The following is a 17,171-nucleotide window of genomic DNA, read 5'->3' on the forward strand; positions in this document are numbered from 1 at the left end:
AAGTGCATTTTTTGTTTCCTCCTAAGCCCTTTAGAGCACAACATGCCCTTACAAAAAATGGGGAGATAAAACATAACAAGAATAGAAAAATAAATAACTTCATAGAGTAAAGCAAAGCAAAATAGATTTTTAAAAAGCCAAAAACAGGATTGCAATAAATGGCTCTTATCAGAAGCTAGTTTTGAGGAGCATTTTTTTTCATGATTATCATTATGATGATTAGGGTTTATCCCAGATAAATCTGAAAATGTGAGTAGCTCAACGTATTCTCCACCAAATCATTTATCAAAGCAAGTAATCTAATAGCTGTATCATACTTCCTCTGCTTTAGCTCCTGGGCAGAAAAAGTGAGAGCATAAAGGGAAGATAACGCAAAACTACAGAACAAATGCCCAAATATGTGACAAGACAACATCCTGAATAAGCAAAGTATTATCTGAAAGTGGTTAGTTAATAGTCAACTATAAATATTTCTTGAGCACTGAGCGCATTGAAATTCAACAAGCCCTCTATTTCTGAAGACTTCATCTTGCTTTCTCTTATTATGCATCTATTAGGAACGAGACCTTTCCTTATTTTCTAACTAGAGGACAGACAGCGGTGAAGTGGTATTCTACTGATGTAAAAGAGCCAATAAAATTTCTTTGTGCCAAAGTTACTATTATTTACTATTTATTCTATGGAGGAAATAAACACCAAAACAAATTGTTTCATCTAAATGACCTAAGGCGGGGGGGGGAAAGAGTTCCAGATAGGAGATGCCCAGCAATTCCACTCCTGAGTATATAGACAAAAAAAACTCCACTAATTCAAAAACATGCTTGCACCCCAATGTTCATATTAGTATTATTTACAATTGCCAAGGTATGGAAACAACCTAAGTGTCCATCAACAGATTAATGGATAGAGAAGATGTGCCATTCACACACACACACACACACACACACACACACACACACACAATGGAATACTACTCAGCCATAAAAAATGAATGAAATTCTTAACTTGGGACTAAAGCCCAGTCAAGTTGATACATAAAACTGACCCTTACATCCCCCCTCTAGTTATTTGTTTTTTGGTATTTTTTGAGGTACACGGGCCTCTCACTGTTGTGGCCTCTCCCGTTGCGGAGCACAGGCTCCGGACGCACAGGCTCAGTGGCCATGGCTCACGGGCCCAACTGCTCCACGGCATGTGGGATCCTCCCAGACCGGGGCATGAACCTGTGTCCCCTGCATTGGCAGGCGGACTCTCAACCACTGCGCCACCAGGGAAGCCCTAGTTATTTGTTTTTAATTGACTATTTTGACTAATTATCACAAGAAAAGTATGTAGGAAAAAAAAGTAGAATTAAGAGAAATTACTATCAAATATTTTCTCAATTAACATTCACACCTGAATTGAGAAAAACTTACTATCATCAGAAAAGTAAGAGTATAATACTAACTAGCATCTCTGAACACTTGCTCTTGTCCATAAGGTACAACACTGAACATTTTTTAAAACATAAACCTATTTCATATTCCTTACAACTGATCAGTACCTACTGTTGAATATTTAAGGTAACTGAAAAAATGGTGATTTATCAAATTGAATAAATCTATCACTATTGTATGCCTCCCTTAAACACTGAAGATACGATACAGCACAAAAATGCATCCAACATTAACATAGTAATGAATAAATAAAAATAAAATTGCCAATGGTTGAATAAACCTTTGCAAAGAAAATGACTTAGCCAATAAGAATGGTACAAAGATCTAAATTGTTTTCAGAAACCAAGGCCTTACCAATAGTCGGATCAGGTGCAACATCACTTCTATTCTCCTTCCATGACAGCAGGTAGTCAAGGCTGGTGAGATCTGCAGATTCTATATTACTATTAATGGTCAGCATCATCTGATGAGCTTTTGCTATTCCATAATGAACTTTTGTCTCATCCATCAGAGGTATGTTCGTTAACTCTGCTGTTGTATCAAAAGCTTGTTGAAAGTATTCAGAAGCTTTGTTGTAGTATCCCTAAAAATGTAAGAGAAATAATTTTTTCTTAATTTTAATTTACCATTCCACATGTCTGCCCACCTTGGCATGTGCCACACTGATCCTTCAGCAGTTTTAGCAGTTCATCTTCAAGAAGAAAGAGATGGCAAGTAGGGCCTCTATTAGAATAAGTTTCCTTTTAAAAGCTGTGATTACTAACCATGCAATATCTTGAAGTTCATTCACCAAGAAAGGTGTATCTATCAGGTTGAACCGTATGAAACTTAATTTTTTTTTGGATTAAAAATGGTCAAATATTAGCATTCTGCTTCCTAATATAAGGAAGAAAAAAGAAGTTTGGGAAAGAGTGAACTGATTCACTTTGATTTGGATGGAATTTTCTTACGTGTTGCATTGGATTTACCAAATGAAATCTTTTTAACCAGTTTTTGGTCACAGCAAGAGATCATTCTAGCCAACCCATTTAATCAGTGGTGAGTGAGAATGGATGTATATTCCGCTCTTCCGTTATTACTTGTATTTTCCCATGTGCACATGTCATTCTTGGCTAAGAATGTGGAAGACAAGATTTCGAAATAACATGATCTTGACAACAGCACTAGCATAACTCAAAAGATCATTTAAATGTTTACATCTTCTCCAAGTTCCTTGCAACATTTTAACTTGCAAAAACTCAAGGTTTCCTCCCCTTCCCTTCCTTCCTTCTTTCTTTCCTTCCTTCTTTCCTTCCTTCCTTCCTTTCTTCCTTCCTTCCTTCCTTCCTCCCTCCCTTCTCTCTCTCCCTCTCTTCCTTTCTCTTTCTTCTTTCTTTCTTTCTTCTTTCTCATTCTCATCTCTCCTTCTAAAAGCTATTGTCTACAAATAAGTAACATTTACCTAACTCTTATGAAGCGTCAGGGACAGTGGTAAATACTTCATATGTATTATGTCATTAGCTTTCATAGGTCACTCTATGAGGAAATATTATTCTTATTTTACAAATAATGAAATTGAGCCTCAGAGAAAAGACTATCTTCTGCCACCTCCCCAAGTCTTCTAAAAATCTTCCTTTAAAAACTCTTCCTCAAAAGGGGATATTATTTTTAGGATTAAGCTATACTTGTAAAGACTCTAGGGAAGAAAAACTTCCTTTCTTCACTGATTTATAACCCTGGGGAGTCCATCCTCTTCCCTTTCCTCCTCTCTCCTTTCTTTCTCTCTCTCATATGTACAAGAACATGTATGCACACTCTTGAAGAGAAATGTTTTACTATGAGCTTTCAAGTCATTTTTCTCACAATGTATTATGATGGAACTGGAAATGAAAAAACACCATAGAAACAGCTTTATACCATATGCCAGTACAGGTAAAATGCATACTCAACGACCACACATCTCTGTACAATCATAGAGTCCAAAGAGCAGAAAAACTGATTGAATAGAGAGGCTGCTGGCAAGGTTAGGAGTAGGGCTTATGTGACAGTTATGTTACATACATGAGCAGCACATGTAACACTGCTATATACCCACAGGGACAATTTAGGTGAACCATTCAAATGGCTCACTCCAATTAAATTTTCTAATTTAAACAGACTTCCTCTATATTACATCAAAAACAATTTTTGTTTGTTGAGATGAACAATTCTTTCTCTTATTTCAAAGCATAAAACAGGATTTATATGAGACTAAGATCACTTAATTAAGAAAATATAACAAAGATATTTGTATGTCAATGAAATAAATTATATGATTGAGAAATAATATCAATATTGAAGACAATAAAACTAGTTAAAATTATAGATTGCCCTGTTAGATATCAAAGATATGGGACAAAATAGATGAAAATATATGACTAGACCAAATGTTTCTATTTTTAAAAACAGAGAAGTATAAATATCTAATTATTGTTCCAGCTATAATCCTGAGCTTTAGGCTGTTCATTGCTTTAGATGAGAGTCTCAATTAGGAGAATTAGGGACCATAAATAAATGGGCATATGTTTGAATTTCCAGAATTATTTTGGAACAAACTCATTCATCCAATGAATAACTACTATTTACCAGGCCGATGCCAGGCAGTAGAGATTCAGCAGTGAACAAAGTTCAAGGTCAAGTAGGTGAGCTTGCTGCTAGTGGAAGTAGTCATCTGCCTATAACTTTTATTAGATCTTTTTTAACAAATGCCTTTTCCCCCTGAATACTTCTATTATTATAATAGGTAATTAGGCATTATAATTAGGTAATTATTCTTCCCTCAAATTGTGCCTAGTGTTCAATCTTGAGACACACACATCCCTGTCATAAAACTGGTATCAAGCTAGATTTTTCTAGTTTAAGGCACCCTTAAGAAATACAACATTGGTTCCTCTCAGATGCAAGAATTTTTATACATACCTTTTTAGAACGAGGTTTCATTAATGTGCATTGTATTTCCAGATTTTTCATTCTTAAAGAGTTTACTATCGAAATTTAATCTCTTCTCTAAAGGTTCTGTCTAACTTTCCACAGTTCCTGTTATCAGTGAAGCCCTATGCTGTTATAAAATTCAGAAGATTCTAGTAATGAATACTGGCAATCTTAAATATGAGTTTGGGAATACAGAAGTGAATTTATGCACTTCATAAGTGCATCTTACTGGAAGAGAAAACTTCATTTAATGTTATAAATATCACTAATAAGCATTAGGTGGACAATTTCAGGACAAGATCTTGACATCATAGACGTTGAAACAAAACTTGCATTATTACACTATAACATAGAATTTTCATGCATTATTGTGATTCTTATCAGATCCTTCTTAGTGTCTGAATTGTCACTCTGTCCAATGAGCAAGCTCAAAATAAATGGGCATTTTCTCAGTACTGAGGAAGACTCTTTTCTTACACAATTTCCTTACTGTGTTAGTGTTGGAACTACCATTGTTTTAACTATGTGATTATGCTTTGCTCTTATTAGAGAAAAAAAGATCTCATGAAGGGTCTATACCTAGTTATTTTCCCTAAAATATTCTCACTAGACCCCTTTACTTTGATGATATATTTTCAGTTAAAAACCAATCACATCAGGAGGGTGAGATGGGTGGCCCATCTTCCATGATTATATAGTAAAAGGTAAACTAATTAGGATGCTTTTAAGATGTGTTAACTTAAATTATAATAACACTATAATAATTAGAGAAAACTATATTTTTCCACATACAGTTTTATATGATAATTGTGGTCTTATAACAATATTATTTCTTGGAAATTACTGTTAAGAATACAATTAGAATACGTTGCATGAATAATATGAAGCCAGAAAAGGTATGATAAGGGCAGTTGGTAGAGGTCCTTAAAAGGTAGACTGACAAATATCAGTAATATCAGAGTTGCTTTTAAAGATTCAGTGCAAGTTTTCAAAATGCCAAAATATTGGACAAAAATGAAACAGAAATTTGGAATTTCAAAAGTGAGAGACTACTACTCTCAACTGGTATAAAATTGGTTACAAATTTATGGATTGATTCAATGAACTTGCATATTTTTGTTCACCAACTCTGTGCCAGGTTCTCTTCTAGAAATTGGAATGAAATAAAAAAACAGGCAGATCTTGTCTCTTTTCTCATTAAGCTTCCATTCTAGACACATTCAACAACAAGAAGAAAAATATCACAAACAAGAAAACTACGAGACAAGTGCGGCATGGAAAATTAAAGTAGTATTAAAGAGTGAGTTGGTGGCTACTTTTGATTGGGTTGAGTCAAGGAAGACCTTTCTGAAGTTGTGGCATTTAGCTGAGCTCTGAATGACAAGAAGCCAGCAATGTGAAGTTCAGATTGGGGAGTGGTCCACGCAAAGCATTCCAGCTAAAGCAAATGTCCTCAGGCAGAAATCAGCTCAGCATGTTTGAAGAACTCCACAAAAGTCCCTTTGGCTCTGGTGGACAGCATAAGGAGAGTAGAGGCAATAAAGTCAGAGGCTGGGAGTGGGGGAGGTAATGCATCTCATATAGATTGGTTCAAGTCAGGCTGAGGATTTATATTTATGTTCTCAGAAGACTGGGCAGCAATGGAAGTATTTTAAGCTGAGAAATAACATGATTTTATTTACATTTTGGAAGGATTACTTGGGCTTCTGTGTGGAGACTGGATTGGATGGAGGAGAAATGGGAAAATGGGTTCAGAGCTTATTGCAATAGTACAAGTGAGAAAACATAGTGTCATAACCAGATGTGGTGATAGTAGCAGAGATAGAGAGAAGAAGTGGGTGGATTTGAGATGCGTTTTGGTGGCATGAAGGTCAGGGTTTGCTTCTGGATTGGATATGGAGCAGGAGGGGAAAGATGAAGCAAGAATATCCAGATTATTGGCTTGAGCAATCGAGTTGATGGATAATGGTACCATTTATTAAGATGTGGAGGACTGGGGAGAAGTAGGCCAAGGAGGGAGGAATCACATTAAACTTGAGATGTCAATTAGAAGACATCCAGGGAGAGATGCTAGGGAGGCAGCCAGAATCACAAGTCTGGAGTCCCAAGGAGAGATCAGGGTTGGAGATATAAATTTGAGAGTCATCAGTGTATGGATGGTATTTAAACCATGGGCCTGTATAAGGTCAGATAAGGAGACCTCACAGATTGAGAAAAGAAGGTTGCCTATGAAATGCCTGAATGGTATTCTATCCTGGTTGAACATTAAGTAGGGAGAGAAATAGAATTTAGGGGAAAGCTGATGAGTTGAGTTCAGTTTTTAATAGGTTACATTTGAAGAGGTCTAAGTGAAGATGTCAAATAGGCAGTGAGAATGAGTCTGCAATGGAGGAGAGAGATCTGAGTTTGAGATATTAAGAAGGTTAAGTGCTATTGTGTACCCAATATATGCTAGGGACTCTATTAAGTACCATGTACATGTTTTAAAATTTCTAATCCTCACATAACCAGTCTTCAAGGTATCTTGTTATTGACATTTGAAAGATGAGGAAACTGAGGATCAAAGAATTAACTCGCCCAAGCTCACAGTTAATAAACAGCTGAGTGCAGATTCAAAGTCAGGTGGGCAAAACTTGGTGTAGTTCCTTTGTCCTGCTACAGTTTCCTTCAAGGGAAAGCTTAATAGATAGTGTGGGGTGCAAATAGTTTGTGAAACTGTTTGGGTGTAAAATTGGAACAAAGGCATTTGATACAATTAGGAAACATGCATAGGCAACTGAATAGCAGACATGAAATAACTCTTTGTCAATGCTTTCCTAGGAAATGGCTTTGTAGAACTAGGAGGAAATTCAGGATGTCATCAAGGCTCTCATTTTGTCTCAAAATTACAAGGAGAAAAAGATAACTATCACTTAGTTCTAATCCACTTAGCTATACATTTTCAAATTATACTCTTATAGTAATGATATAACAACTCAGAGTGAGCCTGAGAAGTCTAGTTCTCAGGCTTAGTTCTAATCCACTTAGCTATACATTTTCAAATTATACTCTTATAGTAATGATATAACAACTCAGAGTGAGCCTGAGAAGTCATCAGTAGATTTTCTGACTTGAGAAAATACCCACAAAGAATCACAGTAATGCACAAAAACTGAATGTAACGTTAACAAGTTTAGTATCAAATAAAGGTTTCTCTTGAAGTCTATGACATCATAAAATTATTATAGTATTATGTTCTTAATACTATACTATTTATCAGTGACTATTTATTACATTAAGATGTAAGCAACCATGAAGGTATACGAATCAACTTGTATATCTGAAGGCATGCATATTTGAAGAGAGCATGAATACTTGGAATCCTACAAATTTTATACTAGAATAAGGATAAGCTGGTAAAAAAAAATAACTTTTGGTAGTTGACACAGCCTTTGGATATTACTCATGTCTCTAGCTTTAGATATTAAACTCTTCTTCAAGAATTACTAATCAGAGAATAAAATACATATTGTTAAGATACAAACTCTTGGTAAAAAAAAATTAAGAAAATGCAAGTATAAAAATATTACCCCTCAGAAATGTTTATTGTTTTTATCTTCCTTATGCTTTCTGTAATTGGGAAAATACAGGCTAATACTTGATGTCCACATTATACTAAAAAACTGAGTTCTGGATATTGTTTGGTGGTAGGGTAAAACAATTTGTGCTTTTTGCACTTCCCTTTTGAAGAAGAGGACCTACAAGAACAAACCCAAAACAATTAAGAAAATGGTCATAGGAACATACATATTGATAATTACCTTAAACATGAATGGATTAAATGCTCCAACCAAAAGACACAGGCTTGCTGAATGGATACAAAAACAAGACCCATACATATGCTGTCTACAAGAGACCAATTTCAGACCTAGGGACACATACAGACTGAAAGTGAGGGGATGGAAAAAGATATTCCATGCAAATGGAAATCAAAAGAAAGCTGGAGTAGCAATACTCATATCAGATAAAATCGATTTTAAGATAAAGAATGTTATAAGAGACAAGGTAGGACACTACATAATGATCAAGGGATCAATCCAAGAAGAAGATATAATGATTATAAATATATATGCACCCAACATAGGAGCACCTCAATACATAAGGCAACTACTAACAGCTATAAAAGAGGAAATCGAGAGTGACACAATAATAGTGGGGGACTTCAACACCTCACTTACACCAATGGACAGATCATCCAAAATGAAAATAAATAAGGAAACAGAAGCTTTAAATGACACAATACACCAGAAAGATTTAATTGATATTTATAGGACATTCCATCCAAAAACAACAGATTACATTTTCTTCTCAAGTGAGCATGGAACATTCTCCAGGATAGATCACATCTTGGGTCACAAATCAAGCCTCAGTAAATTTAAGAAAATTGAAATCATATCAGGCATATTTTCTGACCACAATGCTACGAGATTAGAAATGAATTACAGGGGAAAAAAACGTAAAAAACACAAACACACGGAGGCTAAACAATACGTTACTAAATAACCAAGAGATCACTGAAGAAATCAAAGAGGAAATCAAAAAATACCTAGAGACAAATGGCAATGAAAATGCATCGATCCAAAACCTATGGGATGCAGCAAAAGCAGTTCTAAGAGGGAAGTTTATAGCTATACAAACCTACCTCAGGAAACAATAAAAATCTCAAATAAACAATCTAACTTTACACCTAGAGGAACTACAGAAAGAAGAACAAACAAAACCAAAAGTTAGCAGAAGGAAAGAAATCATACAGATCAGAGCAGAAATAAATGAAATAGAAACAAAGAAAACAATAGCAAAGATCAATAAAACTAAAAGCTGGATCTTTAAGAAGATAAACAAAATTGATAAACCATTAGCCAGACACATCAAGAAAAAGAGGGAGAGGACTCAAATCAATAAAATTAAAAATGAAAAAGGAGACGTTACAACAGACACTGCAGAGATACAAAGCATCCTAAGAGACTACTACAAGCAACTCTATGCCAACAAAATGGACAAACTGGAAGAAATGGACAAATTCTTAGAAAGGTATAACCTTCCAAGACTGAACCAGGAAGAAATAGAAAATATGAAAAGACCAATCACAAGCACTGAAATTGAAACTGTGATTAAAATTCTTCCAACAAACAAAAGTCCAGGACCAGATGGCTTCACAGGTGAATTCTATCAAACATTTAGAGAAGAGCTAATACCCATCCTTCTCAAACCCTTCCAAAAAATTACAGAGGAAGGAACACTCCCAAACTCATAACTCATTCTATGAGGCCACCATCACCCTGATACCAAAACCAGACAAAGATACTACAAAAACAGAAAATTACAGACCAATATCACTGATGAATATAGATGCAAAAATCCTCAACAAAATACTAGCAAACAGAACCCAACAACACATTAAAAGGAACATACACCAAGATCAGGTGGGATTTATCCCAGAGATGCACAGATTCTTCAATATATGCAAATCAATCAATGTGATACACCACATTAACAAATTGAAGAATAAAAACCATATGATCATCTCAATAGATGCAGAAAAAGCTTTTGACAAAATTCAACACTGATTTATGATAAAAACTCTCCAGAAAGTTGGCATAGAGGGAACCTCCCTCAACATAATAAAGGTCATATACGACAAACCCACAGCAAACATCATTTTCAATGGTGAAAAACTGAAAGCATTCCCCTAAGATCAGGAACAAGACAAGGATATCCACTCTCACCATTATTATTCAACATAGAAGAAAAAGAAATAAAAGGAATACAAACTGGAAAAGAAGAAGTAAAACTGTCACTGTTTGCAGATGACATGCTACTGTACATAGAGAATCCTAAAGATGCCATCAGAAAACTTCTAGAGCTAATCAATGAGTTTGGTAAAGTTGCAAGATACAAAATTAATGCACAGAAATCTTTTGCATTCCTATACACTAATGATGAAAAATCTGAAAGAGAAATTAAGGAACCACTCCCATTTACCATTGCAACCAAAAGTATAAAATACCTAGGAATAAACCTACCTAGGGAGACAAAAGACCTGTATGCAGAAAAGTATAAGAAAGAAATTAAAGATGATACCAACAGATGGAGAGATATACCTTGTTCTTGGATTGGAGGAATCAATATTGTGAAAATGACTATACTACCCAAAGCAATCTACAGATACAATGCAATCCCTATCAAATTAAAAATGGCACTTTTTACGGTACTAGAACAAAAAATCTTAAAATATGTATGGAGACACAAAAGACCCCGAATAGCCAAAGCAGTCTTGAGGGAAAAAAACAGAGCTGGAGGAATCAGACTCCCTGACTTCAGACTATACTGCAAAGCTACAGTAATAAAGACAATATGGTACTGGCACAAAAACAGAAACATAGATCAATGGAACAAGATAGAAAGCCCAGAGATAAACCCACGGACCTATGGTCAACTAATCTATGACAAAGGAGGCAAGGATATACAACAGAGAAAAGACAATCTCTTCAATAAGTGGTGCTGGGAAAACTAGACAGCTACATGTAAAAGAATGAAATTAGAACACTCCCTAACACCATAAACAAAAATAAACTTAAAATGGATTTGAGACCTAAATGTAAGACCAGACTCTATAAAACTCTTAGAGGAAAACATAGGAAGAACATTCTTTGACATAAATCACAGCAAGATCTTTTTTGATCCACCTGCTAGAGTAATGGAAATAAAAACAAAAATAAACAAATGGGACCTAATGAAACTTCAAAGCTTTTTCATAGCAGAGGAAACCATAAACAAGACAAAAAGGCAACCCTCAGAATGGGAGAAAATATTTGCAAACAAATCAATGGACAAAGGATTAATCTCTAAAATATACAAACAGCTCATGCAGCTCAATATTAAAGAAACAAACAACCCAATCCAAAAATGGGCAGAAGACCTAAATAGACATTTCTTCAAAGAAGACATACAGATGGCCAAGAAGCACATGAAAAGCTGCTCAACATCACTAATTATTAGAGGAATGCAAATCAAAACTACAATGAGGTATCACCTCACACCAGTTAGAACGGGCATCATCAGAAAATCTACAAACAACAAATGCTGGAGCGGGTGTGGAGAAAAGGGAACCCTCTTGCACTGTTGGTGGGAATGTAAATTGATACAGCCACTATGGAGAACAGTATGGAGGTTCCTTAAAAAACTAAAAATAGAATTACCATATGATCCAGCAATCCCACTACTAGGCATATACCTAGAGAAAACCATAATTCAAAAAGACACATGCACTCCAATGTTCATTGCAGCACTATTTACAATAGCCAGGTCATGGAAGCAACCTAAGTGCCCATCGACAGACAAATGGATAAAGAAGATGTGGTACATATATAAAATGGAATATTACTCAGCCATAAAAAGGAACAAAACTGAGTCATTTGTTGAGACATAGATGGATCTAGAGACAGAGTGAAGTAAGTCAGAAAGAGAACAACAAATATCATATATTAACGCATGTATGTGGAACCTAGAAAAATGGTACAGATGAACCGGTTTGCAGGGCAGAAGCTAAGACACAGATGTAGAGAACAAACGTATGAACACCAAGAGGGGAAAGCCGTGGGGGTCTGGGGATGGTGGGGTGCTGAATTGGGCAATTGGGATTGACATGTATACACTGATGTGTATAAAATTGATGACTAATAAGAATCTGCTGTATAAAAAAATAAAATAAAAATTAAAAAAAGCCTAAATGATTCTGAAATAATCAAAATCAATTATATGGCAAATAAAGGATTATAGTGGTTCTGGGTATGGGTTTGAATACCACTGCCGCCTGGAAGCTTGGAGACCTGGTGTAGGTTACTCAAACCCTCTGAGCCTCGGGAAAAGGGGAATTGTGTGGTATCACATAAGGATATGGAGATTAAGAATGGCTGTACCGCTTTATATAGATGGAACTTGCTTCCCCTGCCAAGTACTGTTCTAAGTGCCTTCCATATATTAAGTCAACATTCACAGCAACCCTATGAGGTGAGAAAATTGAAGTGCTTAGAAGGTAAGTAGCTTGTCTCAGGTCACAGATCTTATTAGGGAAAAAACTGGGCTTTTACTCCAGTATGGTCTCAGAGTTAGTACTTTTCATTACTATATACACAGTCTCTCAAAAAGATTCAGACAAGGTGTATCAACACAGCGTGAGAATGTCACTACCCTCAAAAATGATAGATCCTACTCGTGATCAAAACTGCAATTATAACTGGAGAAACAAGCCTTTTTCATACTGCTTCTAAAGGAGAATCTGCATAATAAAAGATAAAGTCAGGAGAAAATAAACCAGAAGTCCATTATGATGAATGCATTTCATGAGTAATAGCCCCTGAATGAGATACTTTTATTTTAGTCTTTTTCCTCTTCTTTCCCTTTTCTTTCACATAGCCAACGTGTTGCTAGATTTCCATATTTCCTTCAGAATTACTCTTGGGATTGTCTGTTCTTCACTTGAGGGACTTAATGGAGGCATCGCAGCTGGATTAATAAAACAAGAATTTGTAGCAAGAGAGGTGAATGTTAGTGCCAGCAGATAAGAACCAACTGTTATAACGAAGTTTCTTTGAATTGACATATTTTAATTGCTCTTCAAATCCCAAATCACTTGACTCTGACTTGGATGTGAAGATAGGAATCAGTGTTAGCAGACTGTGGTGACTGGGCTAAGGTGGCGATCAGGTCCTGGAAGAGGAAGAAATAAGAGGCATTTCTCTTCCCAGTCACTGCCTTGTGCATTGACTAAGTCCTGAAGTCCTGGGGCCATTCTGTACAACATGCTATGTGAAGGTGAGGATCAAATAAAAACAGAAGTTTAAAATTCTGCAAATTTCTCCCGTATAAGCAAGAAACACATTATACTCACTTTTTCGTTGTAGATGTCTCCAAGCATTGTACTTGCTCTCACAAAATCTAGGCTTTGAAAATTTTTTCTTGCAATTTTCACAACTTTTTTCAAGTATTTCACTGCTTCTGCCATCTGTCCTTGGCTAGAAAAAATAAAATAAGAAACTACTGGAGTGTCATCTCATTTAATATCACAGTAAAGAGAAGATTGTTTTGTGTCTTTGCTTTAGAAAGTGTAAGACAGTTATCAGGATAATGAAATGTGAAGTGTATATTTTAAAAATATGTGGCTCGTCTTTGACGGAGTATACAGTGAGTTAGAACTTAAGCCTTTAAACTATTATGCATTGCTGGTAGGATTGTAAAATAGTGCAGCTGCTTTGGAAAAACAACTTGTCAGTTCTTCAAAAAGTATAATATACAGTTACCATATGACCCAAGAATTCCACTCCTGTGTATATACCCAAGAGAAATGAAAACACAAACACTTGGACATGAATGTTCATATCAATGCTATAATAACAGCTAAGAAGTGGAAACAACCCAAATGTCTATCAATTGACTGGGAAGCAAAATGTGCCGTATTCGTACAGTGGAACATTATTCAGCCACAAAAAGGAATGCAGTAGTGATACATACTACGACATGGATAAACCTTGAAAATATGTGAAGTGAAAGACGCCAGTTACACAAAAAAACCCACATATTGTATGATTCCATCTACATGAAATGTCCAGAACAGGCGAATCTATAGAAACAGGAAGTAGGTTAGTAGTTACTAGAGGCCACGGGGGTGTGCGTGGGGAATTTGGGAGTGGCTGCTAATGGGTGTGGGTTTCTTTTTGAAGTGAAGAAAATTATCTGAAATTAAATAGTGGCGATGGCTGCACAACTCTGTGAACATACTAAGAACTACTGAATTGTAGACTTTAAAAGGAGAAATGTATGGTATATGGATTATATCTCAGTAAAGCTGTTATTTTTTTTGAAAAAATAGAACCTCTAAAAAGGTTGAAAATTTCCACATTCCTTTGCAAATGAAACCAGTTCTTTGAGGGGAGTCATATGCGATTCATATAATACCTTCTGGAGGTATTAGAACAAATATGATGAAAACAGAGGATTCTGAAATCTCCTAACCAGGATTCAAGGAAGGAAAGATAAAGCCTGAAGATGGAAGGAGCCTGGCTCCTCGCACAAGAATCTGGCAAGCGGCAAGAATTTACATAAACAAGAGATAAGATTTTATTGTCATACGTCACTGAGATTTTGGCGCCTGTTAGCACAGCTCAAATAACCCAGAATGACTAAAACAAGTTTGGCTATTTTTTTTTCTTTCATAAAGAATAGAGAGGTCAGTCAGATCATTATACTGTACATGATTATACTGTAAAATTAGTGCTGTATGTTAATAACATCTCAATAAAACTGGAAGAAAAAATAATAAAGTACTTGTATCTAGAATATTGAACAAACAAATAAATAATACGTGGGGAGTATCGGCCAAAAAAAATAAGAGAGGCACACCATTTTAAAGATTTCAATGAATTATATTCAGAAACTTCTATTATTTGAATTTTGCTCTCATTTTACAAATCTGAGTCCGAAATACTCATTAGTTCCTCATGATCTGAATGCTACCCCAAAGATACACAAATCTTAGTTTCATATGAGTAAGAGCTAAACAGTAAAATAAGAAGTGGAAAGAGTCTAAAAATTTCTCTAAAGGAGCTAATTATTTGAAAGCCAGTCTAAAGAGACGGGCTCTTTTTTTCTAGGAGCCAGTTGTAGTGAGGTCCTATGTGAAGAACACTTGGGGGCCTACAAGATTAAGAACCAAGGTGAAAAATCCTTGAGCAACCAAAGAGACAAACAGTAATTTTTTTTTTTTTTTTTTTTTTTTTTTTTTTTGCGGTACGCGGGCCTCTCACTGCTGCGGCCTCCCCCGCTGCGGAGCACAGGCTCCGGACGCGCAGGCCCAGCGGCCATGGCTCACGGGCCCAGCCGCTCCGCGGCATGTGGGACCCTCCCAGACCGGGGCCTGAACCCGTGTCCCCTGCATCGGCAGGCGTACTCCCAACCACTGCGCCACCAGGGAAGCCCCAAACAGTAATTTTTGAAAACAGCTCCATCCAAGGTATCATAAGCTGTGACTGCCTTTTGCAGAGGTAGTTGAAGCCAAAGTCCTGCTCAAGGGACATTTGACTGCTGATTCAAGGACTGCTGATCCTGAGCCACAAAGAATTAAAACGTTATGGACAAAGCAAGAAGCGATTTCAAAATAATGGCTCCAAATTAAGCATGCTGAAGAAATTCAATATCTGTTGAATGTCTGGCTTTTTTTTTTTTTTTTTTTTGGTCAATCCCTAAAAAAGAATGGTGAATCTAAGATGATATGCAATTCCACTATTAAATCATGTCAGAACTTTTGAAATTGTTTTATTAAAGTGACAAAATCCAGAATTTAGAGATTTTAAAATAACAAAAACCCCTGTAATTGTGTTCTTCAATGGAGCATAATAAAGGGAAAACTCTTACTCCTGAACATGTCTGAATCCCTAGAACTACCTCCCTCTCTTTGCTTTCATAGGTCAGCAGTTCCCAGTGAGCATCTGTGCCACAACCCTTAATAAATCACAAGATGAAATTCTGAAAGGAAGGGGTTGTTTTACAATTAAGCTGATTCTTGCATGGGCATTTCTTTATGCTTATAGGGCAAGGATTTACTCATAGGAGCTCCAGATAGGATGGTGTCAAATATGGCATATGGAGAAGTTTGCTACAAATTTTTAAATTATTGCAACTATAGAAAAATTTAGCAACTCTAATACATACTTCACTGATTCTAAAACACCTACTTTCCCATATTTTAACATTTCTGAAATCAGGATCCCTTAGAACAGGTGGCATCTTATATCTCTGTCAGACAGAGAGCAGTCAAGTCATAGCTGTTGCTGGATTTGTCCATGTTTCTGGTTATGACTTGCAATCGCAATGCCTTGATCTTTCTGTCAACAACTATTAAAGGATAATTTCAGAGAGAAATATGAGGACTGGTTGTTTTCTAAAAACCTTTCACTGAAATTCTGGAAGATAAGAAAGTACTGGCTTCAAGATTGGCAGACTGAGTGTCCATGACTTGGAAGAAATACTGGAGGGGGTACTGGGGCACTATTTTAAGAAAGGCTACATAGCACCAATGTTCTTGATGACACAAAAGATAATATGGATGAGGAAAAAAAGATAGTGTCAATTCTGAGTTTAAAAGTGATTCAGAAAAATTGGACTTTGAATGGAAAGATGTTTGAGGAGTATAATAAACTTACTTTGTCTATATTTTCTTTTTACATGAATTCTCAAGAGTCGTAAAAAATACCTATGTGTGAGTCTAAAATAGCTCTTTTATTAAGTATAAGATCAAAATTCTAAGCAATAGGAAAATATTATGTCACAGTTTAGTTAGAATATTTTTCTTCCTTGGGTATGTAGGGTGTGTAGTCCAATAAAAAAAAGTTAGATTCGGTGAATGTGAAAATAAAGCTACTCGTTCAGTATAATGGATTAGGTTAGTTCATTGGTTAGTAAATTTCTGATTAAAATTTGCTAGGAAGTTTAAAATTCACATGTATACATGATATGACTAGGACATATGAGATTGAACAACTCTAAAACTGGTCTAATTACTTTATAGTTCTAATAAATTTCTATCTGTACTGACTCAATTTAATTTTATGCAAAAATTAACTTACCTAATTTTTTGTTTGTGTTTATGTCATATGTGTATAGCCATAAAGCAATCAAATATTCAACACTGTTCTGTTTGTATGCTGGGCATCAAAATATTAACAGTTCTAACCTTACACACTTATTTGTGAA

At 35.7% G+C, this 17,171-nt stretch overlaps 1 protein-coding gene across 1 annotated transcript in view; it reads right to left on the bottom strand.

Moving 5' to 3' along the window:
• Positions 1-17,171, bottom strand: part of TTC29 (tetratricopeptide repeat domain 29) — a 255,509-nt gene that overhangs the window by 93,273 nt on the left and 145,065 nt on the right. Inside the window, exons 10-11 of the mRNA XM_060011639.1 lie at positions 13,315-13,438; positions 1,791-2,019 (exon numbers count right to left, since the gene is read on the bottom strand). Coding sequence (XP_059867622.1) covers positions 1,791-2,019; positions 13,315-13,438 — 353 coding nt within the window. The remainder of the gene's footprint in view (positions 1-1,790; positions 2,020-13,314; positions 13,439-17,171) is intronic.

Source organism: Delphinus delphis, chromosome 5, assembly GCF_949987515.2.
Source record: "Delphinus delphis chromosome 5, mDelDel1.2, whole genome shotgun sequence".
Lineage (NCBI taxonomy): Eukaryota > Metazoa > Chordata > Mammalia > Artiodactyla > Delphinidae > Delphinus > Delphinus delphis.